At 36.9% G+C, this 19,605-nt stretch overlaps 1 protein-coding gene across 1 annotated transcript in view; it reads right to left on the minus strand.

Moving 5' to 3' along the window:
* LOC130861025 (phospholipid-transporting ATPase ABCA3-like) overlaps positions 1-19,605 on the minus strand; it is a 216,268-nt gene that overhangs the window by 8,196 nt on the left and 188,467 nt on the right. The window contains exons 26-27 of the mRNA XM_057749529.1: positions 1,057-1,244; positions 249-419 (exon numbers count right to left, since the gene is read on the minus strand). Of these exons, the coding sequence (XP_057605512.1) occupies positions 249-419; positions 1,057-1,244 (359 nt within the window). The remainder of the gene's footprint in view (positions 1-248; positions 420-1,056; positions 1,245-19,605) is intronic.

The following is a 19,605-nucleotide window of genomic DNA, read 5'->3' on the forward strand; positions in this document are numbered from 1 at the left end:
CATTGTAAATCAACTATAATTTTTAAAAAAGTAGTAAAGGACCAAATTCTCAAATGGAACAGCGCCTGAACATCCTGCCCTCTCCTCTCAGTGAGGATTCTTGGCTATTCCATTATTAGGATTAAGGAGGAGCTCAAATACTCAGGAAAGTGTATTCTCCAATACTGCCAGCCCCAAATAATGCCCTCCCATAGGACAACCCACTATAACTCCTCTAACCCTTAACCAAGCCTCCCAGTGAGCCACACCTGTGAGATGTTATGATGATGACTTTGCCACTTTCACGTGTCTGTGTCACTGCATTCCAGAGTAGGCGCCGGGCCACTGGGTCCATACCAGTTGATGGCTCATCCAGGAAGATGACTGAGGGCTTTCCCATTAGGGCAATAGCAGTGCTCAGCCTACGTTTGTTTCCTCCACTTCACAGTCAAGGAAAGAGAGAGAAAGCAGAAACAGAGATGACTATATGTGACAATAATTTAACACATAAAACATCTACTTAATACATATCCATTACTTACAGGAAACGCTTTGCCTATGTCCAAAACGCTGAGTCATAGGAAATGGCAGAGATATTAAAAACACTGATTTCATGTGACTCAACCAAGGCATCAGATCCAAATGCAGATGTACAAATCAAGTCATTTTCATTTGAAATCTAGAAAGGTGACTTTTGTTTACCAGAGTTCCTTGAGATTCCCAGATATATAAACCACATAATGACCAGGCCAATACAAAGAATTTCCCATTGTCCTTGAGAGGCAAAGACCAATAGAGACTAAAGGAGCGTGATGCTTTCTTTTGTAATTCAGTGACTACAATTGGAATAGAATCAGGATTGTGAGTTTCATCTCTGCGAGGGAAAAATGCAGGACTAATTAGGTCTGCTTTATTGCTGGTGTCCAAATACTGGCAGAGCATTAGATTATTTCCCAGTTATTGCCTCTGTTTGTTGGTGGAACTCTGGCTACACTGCGGGCGCTCATTCCAAAGATCAGAAATAGTGGAAGACTCCTCAATATTAGCTGCAATGAGAGCATCAGTATAATGTCTCACCTGTATGTGTAGATAATCTTGTCAGCATGGGATTCCAGATTCAGTGATTGCATTGACTTATTTACATAATGGTTAATCTTGGTCTCAGGAATCCCCCACAGTCTGGCATACATGATCAATGTTTCCCGAGCAGTCATGTAATCCAGCAAGGGATCAAACTGTGGACAGTACCCGATTTTAGATCTTACCTAAGAATAAAAGAATAACAATGGACACAAGTCAACTGTATCTCACTGAGCTTATAGTAAATATGAATAACGTAGAAGACCTTAAGTTTTCCAGCCCATGCCTCTAAGAGGGTTAGGACCCAGAGAGTTTTTGCAAATAATTTCTTTCCCAGTGATTACAGAATCATTGCAGCTGGAGGCTATCGTCATGTATTGAAATTAAAAGCGTACAAAGGTGTGTGTCCAGGATAGATTTTTATAACATGAAGTTATCTCCCTAAAAAGGCCATAATCAATCTGTGAAATAAATGAAAAATAATTTTAAGGTAAATAGCAATAGATATCTTTACAGAAGTGTATTCACCTGACGAAGGGGAACGAGATATAAAGAGGTTAGTCTACCATTGGCTCAACATTTACTCACTGTAAGCCTAAAGAAAGCTCTGATGACTCTAAGAAGTAAAAGAGATCTATGTCAGTAGTGTGAAGTCCAGTGTTAATAATTGGATGGATATTTTTGAAATTTGGTATCTTATTTTCTCTAATAAATCTTCATTAGTTTTTGTCCCAAGGGATTCCAGGATTTCATAATCAAAGACTGTCATAGAAGGATAGGCTGGGCAGTGATACCTAGGCTTCAGTGATATCCTACTTTTTGGTAGTGGTGGTAAATGGACAGACTGTAAGTGGGGTCCTCCATCTCTCTATTATATGCAACATGGCTTCATGAGAATCATCTAAGTTGCAGGTGAGCAGAATTGGGATCCTAGCTCTTATTTCAGTCATATATTGGTCATAAAAGAAGCCTTAAAATACTATAAAAATTGTATATTATTCAGACAAAATAAATATCTGACATGTAATTAAATTAAAAATCAACAATGGAGAAAAGATGGCAGTGAAGTAGAGGGACATGGAATGCATCCCTCTCCACAGATGCATTGGGAATGCACCAAAAGATGCAATAATTCCCACAGAGAACCAACTGAACACCAGCAGACGACCTTGGACACCAGAAAGGACTGCAAGGATCCTGACATAACTGGTAGGGAGGCATCTATGACGGCTCAAAGAGGGTGAAGCGGCTGAGCTGTGGCAGACGGGAGGGAGTGAGAAACACATGGAGGGTCCGCACCACAGCTCAGGGTTTCCGGACTGAGACATTGATTTACAGCTGAACAGAGGGTCTGGGAGCAGGAACGTGGGAACTGGAGAGATGGTTCAGGGTGAAAAAAAATTGTTGCCAGTAAAGAGATGGACCAAGAGGACAGGAGGGAAGAGGTCCGCAGCGAGGGGTGCCTGCCCCTGAGAGCTGCCTGGCCATGATGGCAGCTGGATGCTGCAGGCTCATGGGTGGCAGGGAGAAGCCGCGGGCATAGCCTCTCTCTCTCTTTTGGTGCCTGCAGCAGGCAGTGAAGGGACCCCTGTGGTCCACCTAAGGCACTCAGGGATAACAGGGACCCTCAGGCCCTCGGGTGGGGCTAGCTTAAAGCCCCTTGGAACACTGGCAGCAAGGAAGCTGCTGAGAACAAAGAAGCCTGGAGAGAGGCCCAACTCTGAGACATTCTGTTTACACCTGAGCTGCTGGCATCCCTCTGCAGTGGTCACCGCCATGGCCGACTGGGCCACAATGACCCAGGCAGGGCACCCCGGCGGAGGCGTAGTTGGGGGGAGGAGCTGAAGTTGGAGTCACTCTCTTGGCCTGAGCCACTGGTGTCCCTCTGCAACAGGCACCACCTGAGCTGCCTGAGCCACCATGACCCAGGCAGGGTGCCACAGCTCACTCACTCCCAGGGGAAGGAGCCACTATTGTACCCTCCCCCTCCCCATACACCAGTGCTTACAGATGAACAATAAAGGAAGCTCTGCTGGTCACAGAATAATACAAAAAACCTAAGGTGAGTAGAAGGACACTTACAGCTGAGACTCTAAGGAAACAGAAATATTAGTATGAATTCTATTGAACTGGTCCATTCTGGGATCAGTTCTAGTTTTTTTTTCTTTCTTTTTTTTCTTTATTAATTACAATCTTAGTCCTAAGGGATCCACAAGTTTTATAACATTTTTTTATTCAATTATTTATTCTATTTTTATTTTTAGCCTTTTTATATACTTCTGTTTCTAGCTAAGTTTTTTGTAGTATGGACTATGTATCTCTCCTACCTTCTTTTCATCTCTATCTTTTATACATTTCTATTCTTTTCTTTTTATTTGCATATTTCCAGTCACACTATGCTCTTCTGTTCCCCTGTCTTCCATCCATTTTTAGTTTATTTTGTCTTAACATACTTATAAGCAACACTATCAATCTGCTCAAACTCCTTGCTCTATTCTCCAGATGACACACCGCTTTGGTATTTAATACTAGGTTTTTGTCTTTATCTTAGGTCTTAGTACAAATGTCTAATTTCATTCTGAGAATCTCCATTCTGTCTGGTGGTACCCTGCCTCTTTTTTATATTTGATCCTAGCTTTCAATATCTCCCTGGATCTGTGTTTGTATGTGTAAGGTGTTATTTGTTTGTTTGTTTGATTTTGCTTTAGTTTATGTATTGTTCTGTTTTGGTTTTCAATTTCTGTTGGGTTTCTCTTTGAATATCTGATAGCATACTGGGGTTCTTCTGTCAGGTCTTTCTAGTGCCTTATGTCCCAATGGATTCAGTAATTGTGAGTCTTATACATGTATGTGTTTCCTAGACTTAGTATTTGTTTGACCCAACACTCAGACATTAGTCTGGGGCTTGGACAGTCTTCTACAAACCCTTTTATCACTGGGACAAGCAACCCCAGAAGTTTGGACAACCATGAGGAAACAAAGAAACACCATGCAGGCAAGGGAGCAGGAAAAAAACCTATAAGAACAAATAAATAAAGAGGAAATAGGAAAAATGCCTGAAAAAGAATTGAGAGTAATGATAGTAAAAATGATACAAAATCTCGATAACAAAATAGGGAAAGTACAGGAAACAGTTCATATGAACTCAGAAGAACTAAGGAACAAACAAACAGCAATGGATAACAAAATAACTGAAATTAAAAATATTCTAGATGGTATAAACAGCAGAATAACTTAGGCAGAAGAATGAATAAGTGAGTTGGAAGATAGAATGGGGGAAATAACTGCCACAGAGCAGGAAAAAGAAAAAAGAATAAAAAGAATAGAAGACAGTCTCAGAGAACTCAGTGATAACATTAAGCATTCGAATCATAGGCATCCCAGAAGAAGAAGAAAAAAAGAAAGGGTCTGAGAAAATATTTGAAGAGGTTATAGTGGAAAAATTCTCCAACATGGGAAAGAAAATAATTAACCAAGTCCAAGAAGTGCAGAGAGTCCCATACAGAATACACCCAAGGGGAAATACACCAAGGCACATATTAATCAAACTAAAAAAAATTAAACACAAAGAAAACATATTAAAAGCAGCAAGAGAAAAGCAACAAATAACATCTAAGGGAAAACCCACAAGGATAACAGCTGACCTTTCTGCAGAAACTCTGCAGGCCAGAAGGGAGTGGCAGGATATACTGAAAGTGCTGAAAAAGAAAAAACTACAGCCAAGAATACTCTACCCAGCAAGAATCCCATTCAGATTTTTTTTGGGGGGGGGATACACCAAGTTCAATCATCTGGTTTTTTTTTCTTTTTGTTTTATTTTTTAATAATTTTTTTGGGGGTACACCAGGTTCAATCATCTGTTTTTATACACATATCCCCGTATTCCCTCCCTTCCTTGACTCCTCCCCCCTCGAGTCTCCCCCACCCTCCCCGCCCCAGTCCTCTAAGGCATCTTCCATCCTCGAGTTGGACTCCCTTTGTTATATAACAACTTCCCACTGACTATTTTACAGTTGGTAGTATATATATGACTGTGCTACTCTCTTGCTTTGTCGCAGTTTCCCCTTCACCCCCCGCCCCCTCCCATACCTCGAGTTCTCCAGTCCATTCTCTGTATCTGCGTCCTTGTTCTTGTCACTGAGTTCATCAGTATCATTTTTAGATTCCGTATATGTGGGTTAGCATACAATATTTGTCCTTCTCTTTCTGACTTACTTCACTCTGTATGACAGATTGTAGTTCTATCCACCTCATTACATATAGCTCCATCTCATCCCTTTTTATAGCTGAGTAATATTCCATTGTGTATATATGCCACATCTTCATTATCCATTCATTTGTTGATGGGCATTTAGGTTGCTTCCATGTCCTGGCTATTATAAATAGTGCTGCAATAAACATGATGGTACAAGTTTCTTTTGGGATTATGGTTTTCTTTGGGTATATGCCCAGGAGTGGGATTACTGGATCATATGGAAGTTCTATTTGTAGTTTTTTAAGGAACCTCCAAATTGTTTTCCATAGTGGCTGGACCAACTTACATTCCCACCAACAGTGCAGGAGAGTTCCCTTTTCTCCACACCCTCTCCAACATTTGTTGTTTGCAGATTTTGTGATGATGGCCATTCTGATTGGTGTGAGGTGATACCTCATTGTGGCTTTGACTTGCATTTCTCTGATGATTAGTGATGTTGAGCATCTTTTCATGTGTGTGTTGGCCATCTGTATGTCTTCTTTGGAGAAATGTCTATTTAGGTCTTCTGCCCATTTGTGGATTGGGTTATTTGCTTTTTTGGTATTAAACTTCATAAGCTGCTTGTATATTTTGGAGGTTAATCCTTTGTCCGTTGTTTCATAGGCAATTATTTTTTCCCACTCTGAGGGTTGCCTTTTAGTCTTGTTTATGGTTTCTTTCACTGTGCAAAAGCTTTTAAGTTTCATGAGGTCCCATTTGTTTATTCTTGATTTTATTTCCATGATTCTAGGAGGTGGGTCAAAAAGGATCTTGCTTTGATGGATGTCAAAGAGTGTTCTGCCTATGTTTTCCTCTAGGAGTTTTATAGTGTCTGGCCTTACATGTAGGTCTTTAATCCATTTTGAATTTATTTTTGTGTATGGTGTTAGGATGTGTTCTAATTTCATTCTTTTACATATTGCTGCCCAATTTTCCCAGCACCACTTATTGAAGAGGCTGTCTTTTTTCCATTGTATATTCATGCCTCCTTTGTCAAAGATAAGCTGCCCATATGTGTTTGGGCTTACTTCTGAGTTCTCTATTCTGTTCCACTGATCTTCCTTTCTATTTTTGTGCCAGTACCATACTGTCTTGATCACTGTAGCCTTGTGGTATAGTTTGAAGTCAGGAAGCCTGATTCCACCAACTCCATCTTTCCTTCTCAAGATTGCTTTGGCTATTCGGGATCTTTTGCGTTTCCATACAAATCATAAGATTTCTTGCTCTAGTTCTGTGAAAAATGCCATTGGTAATTTGATTGGGATTGCATTGAATCTGTAAATTGCTTTGGGTAGTACAGTCATTTTCACTATGTTGATTCTTCCAATCCAGGAACATGGTATATCCCTCCATCTGTTTGTGTCGTATTTGATTTCTTTCATCAATGTCTTAAAGTTTTCTGCATACAGATCTTTTGCCTCCTTAGGCAGGTTTATTCCTAGGTATTTTACTCTTTTTGTTGCAATGGTGAATGGGAGAGTTTCCTTAATTTCTCTTTCTGATCTTCCGTTGTTAGTGTATAGGAATGCAAGAGATTTCTGTGCATTAATTTTGTATCCTGCTACTTTACTAAACTCATCAGTTAGTGCTAGCAGTTTTCTGGTAGAGTCTTTAGGGTTTTCTATATATAATATCATGTCATCTGCAAAGAGTGACAATTTTACTTCTTCTTTTCCAATTTGGATTCCTTTGATTTCTTTTTCTTCTCTGATTGCTGTGGCTAAAACTTCCAAAACTATGTTGAATAATAGTGGTGAGAGTGGACACCCTTGTCTTGTTCCTGTTTTTAGGGGGAATTCTTCCAGTTTTTCTCCATTGAGAACGATGTTGGCTTTTGGTTTTGCATATATGGCTTTTATTATGTTGAGGTAATTTCCTTCTATGCCCATTTTCTGGAGAGCTTTTATCATAAATGGATGTTGAACTTTGTCAAAAGCTTTTTCTGCATCTATTGAAATGATAATATGGTTTTTATCCTTCAGTTTGTTGATATGATGTATCACGTTGATTGATTTGTGTATATTGAAGACACCTTGCATCCCAGGGATAAACCCCACTTGATCATGGTGTATGATTTTTTTAATGTGCTGTTGGATTCTGTTAGCTAGTATTTTGTTGAGGATTTTTGCATCTATATTCATCAGTGATATTGGTCTGTAGTTTTCTTTTTTTGTGACATCTTTGCCTGGTTTTGGTATCAGGGTGATAGTGGCCTCATAGAATGAGTTTGGGAGTGTTCCTCCTTCTGCTATATTTTGGAAGAGTTTGAGAAGGATAGGTGTTAGCTCTTCTCAAAATGTTTGATAGAATTCTTCTGTGAATCCATCTGGCCCTGGGCTTTTCTTTGTTGGGAGATTTTAAATAACTGCCTCAATTTCTGTACTTGTGATTGGTCTGTTCATGGTTTCTATTTCTTCCTGGTTCAGTCTTGGAAGATTGTATTTTTCTAAGAATTTATCCATTTCTTCGAGGTTATCCAATTTATTGGTATATAGTTGCTTGTAGTAGTCCCCATACAGATTTGATGGAGAAATCAAAAGCTTTCCAGACAAGCAAAAGTTAAGAGAATTCAGCACCACCAAACCAGCCTTACAACAATTGCTAAAGGAAACTTTCTAAGCAGGAAACACAAGACAAGGAAAAGACCTGCAGAAGCAAACCCAAAACAATTAAGAAAATGGTAATAGGAACATACATGTCAATAATCACCTTAAATGTAAATGGATTAAATGCTCCAACCAAAAGACACAGACTGGCTGAATGGATACAAAAACAAGACCCATCTACATGCTGCCTACAAGAAACCCACACAGGACCAAGGGACACATATAGACTGAAAGTAAAGGGATGGAAAAAGATATTCCATGCAAATGGAAGTCAAAAGAAAGCTGGAGTAGCAATATTCATATCAGACAAATGAGACTTTAAAGTAAAGACTCTTAAGAGACAAAGAAGGACACTACATAATGATCAAGGGATCACTCCAAGGAGGACATATAACAATTGTAAATATCTATGCACCCAACCTAGGAGCACCTCAATACATAAGGAAAATGCTAACAGCCATAAAGGGGAAATCGACATTAACACAATAATAGTAGGAGACTTTAACACCCCACTTACATCAATGGACAGATCATCCAAACAGAAAATAAATAAGGACACACAAGCTTTAAATGACACATTAGACCACCTCGACTTAATTGATATTTATAGGACATTCCATCCAAAAACTACAGGATACACTTTCTTCTCAAGTGCACACAGAACATTTTCCAAAAAGATCACATCTTGAGACACAAACCAAGCCTCAGTAAATTCAAGAAAATTGAAATCATATCAAGCATCTTCTCTGACCACAACGCCATGAGACTAGATATCAATTACAGGAAAAAACCTGCAAAAAATACAAACACATGGAGGCTAAACAATACACTATTAAACACCCAAGAAATCGCTGAAGAAATCAAAGAGGAAATCAAAAAATATTCAGAAACAAATGACAATGAAAACACAATGATCCAAAACCTATGGGATGCAGCAAAAGCAGTTCTAAGAGGGAAGTTTATAGCAAAACAGTCCTACCTCAAGAAACAAGAAAAATATCGAATAAACAAGCTAACCTTACACCTAAAACAATTAGATAAAGGAGGACAAAAAAACTCCAAAGTGAGCAGAAGGTAAGAAATCATAAAGATCAGATCAGAAAGAGATGAAAAAGAAAGGAAGGAAACAACACCAAAAATGAATAAAACTAAAAGCTGGTTCTTTGAGAAGATAAACAAAGTTGATAAACCATTAGCCAGACTCATCAGGACAAAAAGGGAGAAGACACAAATCAACAGAATTAGAAGTGAAAAAGGAGAAGTAACAACGGACACCACAGAAATACAAAAGATCATGAGAGACTACTAAAAGCAACTATATGCCAATAAATTGGATAACCTCGAAGAAATGGATAAATTCTTAGAAAAGTACACTCTTCCAAGACGGAACCAGGAAGAAATAGAAAATATGAACAGACCAATCACAAGCACTGAAATTGAGACTGTGATTAAAAATCTCCCAACAAAGAAAAGCCCAGGGCCAGATGGATTCACAGAAGAATTCTATCAAACATTTCGAGAAGAGCTAACACCTATCCTTCTCAAACTCTTCCAAAATATAGCAGAAGGAGGAACACTCCCAAACTCATTCTATGAGGCCACTATCACCCTGATACCAAAACCAGGCAAAGATGTCACAAAAAAAGAAAATTAAAGGCCAATATCACTGATGAATTCACATGCAAAAATCCTCAACAAAATACTAGCTAACAGAAACCAAAAGCACACTAAAAAGATCATACACCATGATCAAGTGGGGTTTATCCCTGGGATGCAAGGTGTCTTCAATATATGCAAATCAATCAATGTGATACACCATATCAACAAATTGAAGGATAAAAACCATATGATCATCTCAATAGATGCAGAAAAAGCTTTTGACAAAATTCAACATCCATTTATGGTAAAAACTCTCCAGAAAATGGGTTTAGAAGGAACTTACCTCAACATAATAAAAGCCATACATGAGAAACCAAAACTCAACATCATTCTCAGTGGTGAACAACTGAAAGCATTCCATCTTAGAACAGGAACAAGACAAGGGTGTCCACTCTCAGCATTATTATTCAAGATAGTTTTGGAAGTTTTAGCCATAGCAATTAGAGAAGGAAAAGAAATAAAAGGAATCCAAATTGGAAAAGAAGAAGTAAAATTGTCACTCTTTACAGATGATATGATATTATACAGAGAAAACCCAAAAGACTGTACCAGAAAATGGCTAGCTCTAATTGATGAATTTAGTAAAGTAGCAGGATACAAAATTAATGCGCAGAAATCTGTTGCATTCATACACACTAACAATGAAAGATCAGAAAGAGAAATTAAGGAAACTCTCCCATTTACCATTGCAACAAAAAGAATAAAATACCTAGGAATAAACCTGCCTAAGGAGGCAAAAGATCTGTATGCAGAAAACTTTAAGCCACTGATGAAAGAAATCAAAGATGATACAAACAAATGGAGGGACATACCATGTTCCTGGATTGGAAGAATCAACATCGTGAAAATGACTGTACTACCCAAAGCAATTCACAGATTCAACGCAATCCCTATTAAATTACCAATGGCATTTTTCATAGAACTAGAGCAAGAAATCTTACAATTTGTATGGAAATGCAAAAGACCCCCAATAGCCAAAGCAATCTTGAGAAGGAAAGATGGAGTTGGTGGAATCAGGCTTCCTGACTTCAAACTATTCTACAAGACCATAGTGATCAAGACAGTATGGTACTGGCACAAAAATAGAAAGGAAGATTAATGGAACAGAATAGAGAACTCAGAGGTAAGCCCAGGCACATATAGGCAGCTTATTTTTGACAAAGGTGGCAAGAATATACAATGGAAAAAAGACAGCCTCTTCAATAAGTGGTGCTGGGAAAATTGGACAGCTACATGTAAAAGAATGAAATTAGAACACATCCTAACACCATACACAAAAATAAATTCAAAATGGATTAAAGACCTACATGTAAGGCCAGACACTATAAAACTCCTAGAGGAAAACATAGGCAGAACACTCTATGACATCCATCAAAGCAAGATCCTTTTTGACCCACCTCCTAGAATCATGGAAATAAAATCAAGAATAAACAAATGGGACCTAGTAAAACTTAAAAGCCTATGCACAGCCAAAGAAACCATAAGACCAGAAGGTAACCCTCAGAATGGGAGAAAATACTTGCCAATGAAACAACAGACAAAGGATTAATCTCCAAAATATACAAGCAGCTTATGCAGCTCAATATCAAAAAAACAAGCAACCCAATCCACAAATGGGCGGAGGATGTAAATAGACATTTCTCCAAAGAAGACATACAGATGGCCAACAAACACATGAAAAGCTGCTCAACATCACTAATCATTAGAGAAATGCAAGTCAAAGCCACAATGAGGTGTTACCTCACACCGATCAGAATGGCCATCATCACAAAATCTGGAAACAAGAAATGCTGGAGAGGGTGTGGAGAAAAGGGAACTCTCTTACACTATTGGTGGGAATGTAAGTTGGTACAGCCACTTTGGAAAACAGTTTGGAGGTTCCTTAAAAAACTACAAATACAGGAAGGGAGGGAATATGGGGATATGTGTATAAAAACAGATGATTGAACTTGGTGTACCCCCAAAAAAATAATAATAAAAAATAAAAAATATAAAAAAAAGTACACTAAAGGAATTAATAAAGATGAAACCAGAAATTAATTACTGAGAAAAAAAAAAACTACAAATAGAACTACCATATGATCTAGTGATCCCACTACTGGGCATATACCCAGGGAAAACCATAATCCAAAAAGAAACAGGTACCGTAATATTTATTGCAGCATTATTTACAATAGCCAGGACATGGAAGAAACCTGAATGCCCATCAACAAATGAATGGATAATGAAGATGTGGCATATATATACAATGGAATATTACTCAGCCATAAAAAGGAATGAAATGGAGCTATATATAATGAGGTGGATGGACCTATAGTCCGATATGGAGTGAAGTAAACCAGAAAGAGAAAAACAAATATTGTATGCTAACTCATATATACAGAATCTAAAAAAAAAAAAAAAATGGTACTTATAAACCAGTGACAAGACAAGTATAAGGATGCAGATGCAGAGAATGGACTGAAGGACACAAGGTTGAGGGGCGGGGGGGTGAAGGGGAAGCTGGGACGAAGTGAGAGAGTAGTATATATATACTGCCAACTGTAAAATAGATAGCTAGTGGGTTGTTGCTGTATAACAAAGGGAGATCATCTTGATGATGGGTGATACCTTAGAGGGCCGGGACGGGGAGGGTGGGGGGGAGTCATGGGAGGGAGGGAATATGAGGATATGTGTATAAATACAGCTGATTGAGTTTGGTGTACCTCAAAAACTGGTACAAGAATGTAAAGCAATTACATTCCAATAAAGAGCTAAAAAAAAACAAAAAACAAAACAAAACAACAAAAACAAAAAACCAAAGCAAAGCAAAGCAAAACAAAACCAGAGACAAAGAGAGAATCTTGAAACCTGTAAAGGAAAAGACACCCATCATATACAAGTGATTCTGAATAAGATCATAAGCAGATTTCCCATCAGAAATTTTGGAGGTCAGAAGGCAGTGGGCCAATATACTCAATGGGCTTTAAAAAAAAGTGTCAACAAAAAGTCCTATATCTGTCAAAACTGCCTTTCAAAAATGAGGGGGACATTAAGACATTCCCAGATAAACAAAGGATGAGGAAATTTGTTACTGTTAGACCTGCCCTCCAAGAAATGCTACAAGGAGTTCTGTAGGGTAAAATAAAAGGACACTAGAATGTAACTCAAAACAGTGTGAAAGAATAAATATCTCAATTAAGGTAAATATATGAACAATTACTATTAATAAGAACCAGCATTATATAACAAAAATTTATAATTTGATTTTTTTCTACATAATTTAAGAGACCAGTAAATTTTTTAAGCTCTTTATTGGAATATAATTGCTTTACACTGTTGTGCCAGTTTTTGATGTACAACAAAGTGAATCAGCTGCATTTATACATATATCCCTATATCCACTATACTTTTATGAATGTAAAATTGGAAAATTCACTAATTTTTGGAAACTAAACAATACATCAGATGATAGATAAAAGAAGAAATCATGAAGGATGTTAGAAAATACTTAGAGGTAAATTAAAATGAAAACAAAATATACTAAAACTTATAGGACCAAGTTAAAGAGTGCTATGGGACAAATTATAGCCTTAAACCCATGTTAAAAAACAAGAAAAATCAAATCCACAATTTAACTTTACAACTCAAGGAAATAGAAAAAGAATAAACTAAACACAAAGCTAGCAGAAGGAAGGAAGTAGTAAAGATTAGAACAGAAGTAAATGCAATAGAGAGTAGAGAAACAATAGAGAAAATCACTGAAACCAGAATTTAATTCCTTAAAAAGATTGACAAAATTAACAGACCTCTAGATAAATAGACTAAAAAAAGAAAGAAGACTCAAATTGCTAAAATCAAGAATAAAAGTGAGAACAATGCTACAGAAATTAAAAGAACTATAAGAGAGTACTATGAACAACTGTAGGCCAAATAATTGGGTAGAAATGGAAGAAATGTACAAATTCCTAGAAACACAAAACCTACTAAGACTAAAACTTAAAGAAATAGAAAATCTGTATGGACCTATAACTAGTAAATAGGCTGAGTCAGTAATTTTAAAAAAATCACCTGATCAAAAAAAGCACTAGACCAGATGCTTTCACTGGTGAATACTACTAAGCACTTAAAGAATGAATATAAATCCCTCTTAAACTTTTCTAAAAATTGAAGTGAAGGGAATACTTCCTAACTCATTCTATGAGGCCAGGATTATCTTGATACCAAAGCTAGAAGATGATACAAGGAAGAAAAAAAAAAAAAAACAAACTATAGACCTTATGAACATTGACACAAAAATCCTCAACAAAAGAGTAGTGAATCAAATTCACCCATATTAAAAGGATTATATACCACATTGACAGAACTCACCTGACCATCTCAATCAATGTTAAAAAGGTTTTGACAAAATTCAACACCCTTTCATGATAAAAAAAGAAAACCTCAAAAAAATAGATATAGAAGGAAACTGCCTCAACATAATAAAACTATATGTAAAAACCCACAGCAAACATTAGACTCAGTGATAAAAGGTTGAAAGTGTTTCCTCTAAAATCAGGAATAACACAAAGATGTCCATTCTCATCTCTTCTATTCAACATAGTACTGGAAGTCATATCCAGATCAATTAAGCAAGACAAAGAAATAAAACCATGTCAAGACAAAAGTAAAATTTTCTCTGTTCACCAATGAAATAATCTTACACATAGAAAACCCTAAAGATTTCACTGAAAAAGCTGTTAGAATAAATTAATTCAGCAAAGTATCAAGATACAAAGTTTCCATGCAAAAATCATTTGCATTTCTATATGTTACCAGTGAACAATTTGAAAGGAAATTACAAAACAATTTTTTTTTACAATAGCATCAGAGTAAAATGCTTAGCAATTAACAAAGGTGGAGAAATATTTGTACAGTGAAAAATACAAGGAATTGCTGAAAGAAGTTAAGACGTAGATAAATGGAAGCAGCACATGTTTGTTAATTGGAAGACTTCATATTAAGGTGTCAGTACTACCCAAAGTAATCTACAGATTCATTCAATCTGTATAAAAACCTCAAAGGTTTTTTTTTTCCCAGAAATAGAAAAACTCATCCTAAAATTAATATGGATTTTCACAGTTCCCTGAGTAACCAAACCAATCTTGAAAAAGAAGAACAAAGTTACAGGACTCACACTTCTGATTTCAAAACTTATTACAAATCTACAGTAATCAAAACATCATGGTACTAGTATAAAGACCTACATATAGACCAATGAAATAAAACAGAGATCCCAGAAATAAACCCTCATACATATGTAAATGTTTTTTGATAAAAGTACCAAGACCATATATTGGGAAAAGGACAGTTTTTTCAATAAATCATGCCGGGAAAAAAAAAATGGTGATGATAAATGTGGATATCTACATGCAAAAGAATAAAGTTGGGTGCTTACCCAGCACCATGTACAAAAATCAACTCAAAATGGATCAAGGAGGGAGAGCAGGACAGTGCAATAAGAGAACATGGAGCTCACCTCCCCCCATGAACACATCAAAAATACATCTACATGTGGAAAAATCCTCACAGAAAACTAACTAGAAACTGGCCAGAAGGACTCCTGTACAACCAAGGCTGCAAGAAAAATACAGAAGTAACCGGCTAGGAAGGGAGAAAAGTGATTGGATCAGGACTTGTTCCCCTGGGAGGGGAATTGGAGGAAAAGGGAGATGGCATGAGAGAACACCTGCCCTAGTGAGTGAATGGGTCAAACCACAGTCTGAGCATCACAGTGCTGGAGCCATACATGTAGGAAACAAGCCCCTTTGACTGGGGGGAGGACCACTGGGACAGATAAAAAGGCTGGAGAAGCCTGGACTCTGCTCATGAGGAACATGAGCACGCTGGCTTGCCCCCGAGGCAGGGTGGAGAGAAGACTGGCCTATTGGCTGCCTAGCTACATGCCCCAGCCTGAGGCAAGCCAACCCCACTTACTCCACACCACAGTGCAGCACTGGATCTGGGACAGCCACAACAGAAAAAAAAAAAAAAACTTGACATGGGCAGCACTGAACAGAGCCACAGATGCCAACACATGCAGCACATTGAACTTCTTTATGCACGTGGGCCCCACTTGCTTTACCATGCCCCTCATGTGGGACAAAGTTCCTAGTATGGGGAGAGGGAAAAACACATGCTTAAAGGGGATAGAGCCAGCTTCAGCCTAACCCTCAGGGCTTCTGCTACAGAAACTTGGAATCAGAACCTGCCCCTAAGAGAGTAGTGACAGTCACTGAGCAGAGAAGAAGTCCTCATGCACAGGGGCCAGCTCTAGCTCCTCCATATCTAGTGCCAACCTCCACCAAGGTGATAGATGCCAGCATACGCTGAGGAAAGATGTGACTGGCATCCACATTAAATCCAACCCTCCTACTAAAGGCACTGGGCACACACAGCCTGCATAGGGATACTGCACATGAGAACATCCCTTCAAGACTGCAATAGGCTTGCTTCACCTGATTCAAAGAGGCAGAGAAAGTTAATTAAAATGAAAAGGCAGAGGAACTGATCTCAATTGAAAAAGTAAGAGAAAACCTCTGAAAAAAATTAATAATAAAACAAATAATTGAACAGATGAAGAATTCAAAACATTGGTAATAAAAATGTTAACTGAGTTAAGGAAAAGAATTGATCTAAATACTGAATATTTTAACAAGGAACCAGAAACTATAAAAAAAAGATTCAACAAAAAATAATAGCTGAAATAAAAAACAGAGTAGAAGGAATGAATAGCCTATTAAGGGATACAGAAGAATGCATAAGTGATCTCAAAAATAGAACAATGGATATCAATGAATCAGAGCAGCAGAAAGAAAAACAAATTTTAAAAAATGAGAGTAATTCGGGGCTTCCCTGGTGGCACAGTGGTTAAGAATCTGCCTGCCAACGCAGGGGACATGGGTTCGAGCCCTGGTCTGGAAAGATCCCACATGCTGCAGAGTAACTAAGCCCATGGGCCACAACTTCTGAGCCCACGTGCCATAACAACTGAAGCCTGCATGCCTAGAGTCCATGCTTTAGAAAAGAAGCCACTGCAATGAGAAGCCCACACACCATGACAAAGAGTAGCCCCCACTCTCTGCAACTAGAGAAAGCCTGCATGCGGCAATGAAGACCCAACACAGCCAAAAATTAAATAAATAAATAAATAAATTTATTTAAAAAATGAAAGCAATTTAAGAGGTATCTGGGATAACAGTAAGCATTCCAATATTTGCATACAGGTGTTCCAGGAGGAAAAGAGAGCAAGAGAAGGATATAAAAAATGTATTTCAAGACAAATGGCTGAAAATTCCCAAACCTGAAGAAGGAAATAGATATCCAGGTACAGAAAGCATGGAGAGTCCCAAATAAGATGAACTCAAATAGACACACACCAAGGCATATTATAATTAAAATGGAAAAATTTTAAGGGGACCTCCAAAGGCAGCAAGAGTAAAACCAAGAATCACATGCAAGGGAATCCCTATAAGGCCATCAGCTGACTTCTCTGCAAAAACATTGCATGACAGAAGGGAGTGGCATATTCAAAGTGCTGCAACCCAGGATACTCTATCCAGCAAGATTATCACTTAGCATAGGGGGAGAGATGAAGAACTTCTCAGACAAGCAAAAACTAAAAGAATTCATCAATCTTAAACCTACCCTAAAAGAAATTGATCCCATTTACAATAGCATCAAGAATAATAAAATACTTAGGAATAAAGTTAACCAGAGGGATTATATCTGTTATATGTCAATTTTATCTCAATAAAGCTAGTTTTAATAAAGAGTGACTTTTTTCACTTAGTAATATGCATTTAATGTTCATCCATGTCTTTTCATGGCTTGATTGCCCATCTCTTTTCAGTGCTGTATAATATTCCATTGTATTGCATGTACCTCAGTGTGTATATCCATTCACCTTCTGAAGGACTTCTGGGTTGATTCCAAGTTTTGGCAATTATGAATAAAGCAGTTATAAACATCTGTATGAAGGTTTTTGTGTGCACATATGTTTTCAACTCCTTTGGGTAACAACCAAGGGTGCGGTTGCTGCGTTGTATGGTATATCTAGTTTTGTAGGAAACGATCAAACTTTTCAAAAATTGCTGTACCATTTTCTATTTGCACCAGTAATGAATGTTTCTGTTGTTGCATAACTTCACCAGCATTTGGTGTCATCAGTGCTCTGGTTTTGGCCATTTTGATAGGTGTGTAGCAGTATGTCATTATTGTTTTAATTTGCATTTTTTGATGACATATGTTGTGAAGCTTCTTTTTTATGATTCTTATAATCCTTTTTATTTTTGAGGCATCCTTTTAATGTCATCTCTTTGATTTCTGATTATATATATATTTTTTACAAGTCTTCTCTCTCTCGCAGTCTAGCTAAGGGTTTATCAGTTGTGTTTATATTTTAAGAAAAACACAGTTCTTAGTTTTGCTGATTTTTTCTATTGCTTTTCTATTTTTGAATTATTTCTGCTCTGATCATTATTATTTCCTTCCTTCTGCTAACTTTGGGTTTAATTAATTCTTTTTCTAGTGCCTTGAGAAGTATAGTTAGGTTGTTTATCTGCTATTTTCTTTTTTAATGTAGAAATTTTTTGCTATAAATTTCCCTCTTAGTACCGCTTTTGTTACATGTTGTGCTTCATTTTTGTTTGTCCTTAAATATTTTTAAAATTCCCCTTTGATTTCTTCTTTGATGCAATGTTTGTTCAAGGATATGTTATGTAGTTTACATATTTGTGTACTTTCCCATTTTCATGCTATTATTTATTTCTAGTTTCATTCCATTGTAGTCAGAAAAAATACTTGGTATTATTTTGATCTTTTAAAAAATGTTATGCTTTGTTTTGTGACCTAACATATCATCCAAACTGGAGAATGTTCCATGTGTGCTTGGGAAGAATGTGTATTCTTCTGCTGTTGGGTTAAAAGTTCTAAATATGTCTATTAGGTGCATTTGGTCTCTAGTGTTGTTCAATTTCACTCTTTATTGATTTTCTGTCTGGATGTTCTATCCATTTTTTGAAGTCTCCTATTATTACTGCATCAGTTTCTTCTTTCAGATCTGTCAATATCTGTTTATATACTTAGGTGTTCTGATATTAGGTGCATATGTACTCACAATTGTTATGTAATCCTGTTGAATTGACCCTGTTTATTATTATGTAATCTTCTTTGTCTGTAAAGACAGTTTTTTACTTAATGTATACTTTTTCTGGTGCAAGTATAGCCACTCCTGCTTTCTTTTTCTTATAATTTGCATAGAAAATCTTTTTTCATGTCCTCACTTTCAGCCAATTTGTACCCTTGAACTTAAAGCGAGTTCCTTGTAAACAGTGTATAATTGAATCTTGGTTATTCATCCATTCATCCTCTCTATTTCTTGTTTTTTCCACCCCCCGGGGATGGGGGGAGTTTAGTCTATTTAGGTTTATTAATAGGGAAGGATTTACTATTGCCATTTTGTTAACTTTTTAATTTACATTATAGTTCTTTTGTCCCTCTTTTTCTCTCTTGCTGTCTTCCTTTGTGTTTCCTTTTATTTTGTATTAACAGGTTTTGATTCTTTTCTTGTGTTTTGTTTTTTTTTTTTTTTTCTTTTCTTTTTTGGTGAAACATCTATAGATATTTTCTTTGCAGTTATCAAGAGCCTTTTTAAAGTTAATATCAACTTAAGTTTATTAGCATGCAATAACTCTGTTTTTTACTACTTCTCTCCACATTATATGCTACTGATGTCACAATTTACATCTCTTTATATTATCTATGCATTAACATAAGTTAATTATAATAGTTTAAATACTTTCATCTTTTAACTTTTGTAATAGTATTAAAAGCAATTTACCCACTACTGATATAGTAGTATAATTCTGTTTTTGTAATGAGTTTCATACTTTATGATTTCATGCTACTGTTTGATATCTTTTCATTTAACTTGAAGACTTCCCCTTAGTATTTCTTATAAAATAGATCTAGTAATGATAAATTATCTCATTTTTGTTTGTCTGGGAAAATTTTTATCTCCCTTTCATT

This window comes from Hippopotamus amphibius, chromosome 9, assembly GCF_030028045.1.
Source record: "Hippopotamus amphibius kiboko isolate mHipAmp2 chromosome 9, mHipAmp2.hap2, whole genome shotgun sequence".
In the NCBI taxonomy this organism is placed as follows: domain Eukaryota; kingdom Metazoa; phylum Chordata; class Mammalia; order Artiodactyla; family Hippopotamidae; genus Hippopotamus; species Hippopotamus amphibius.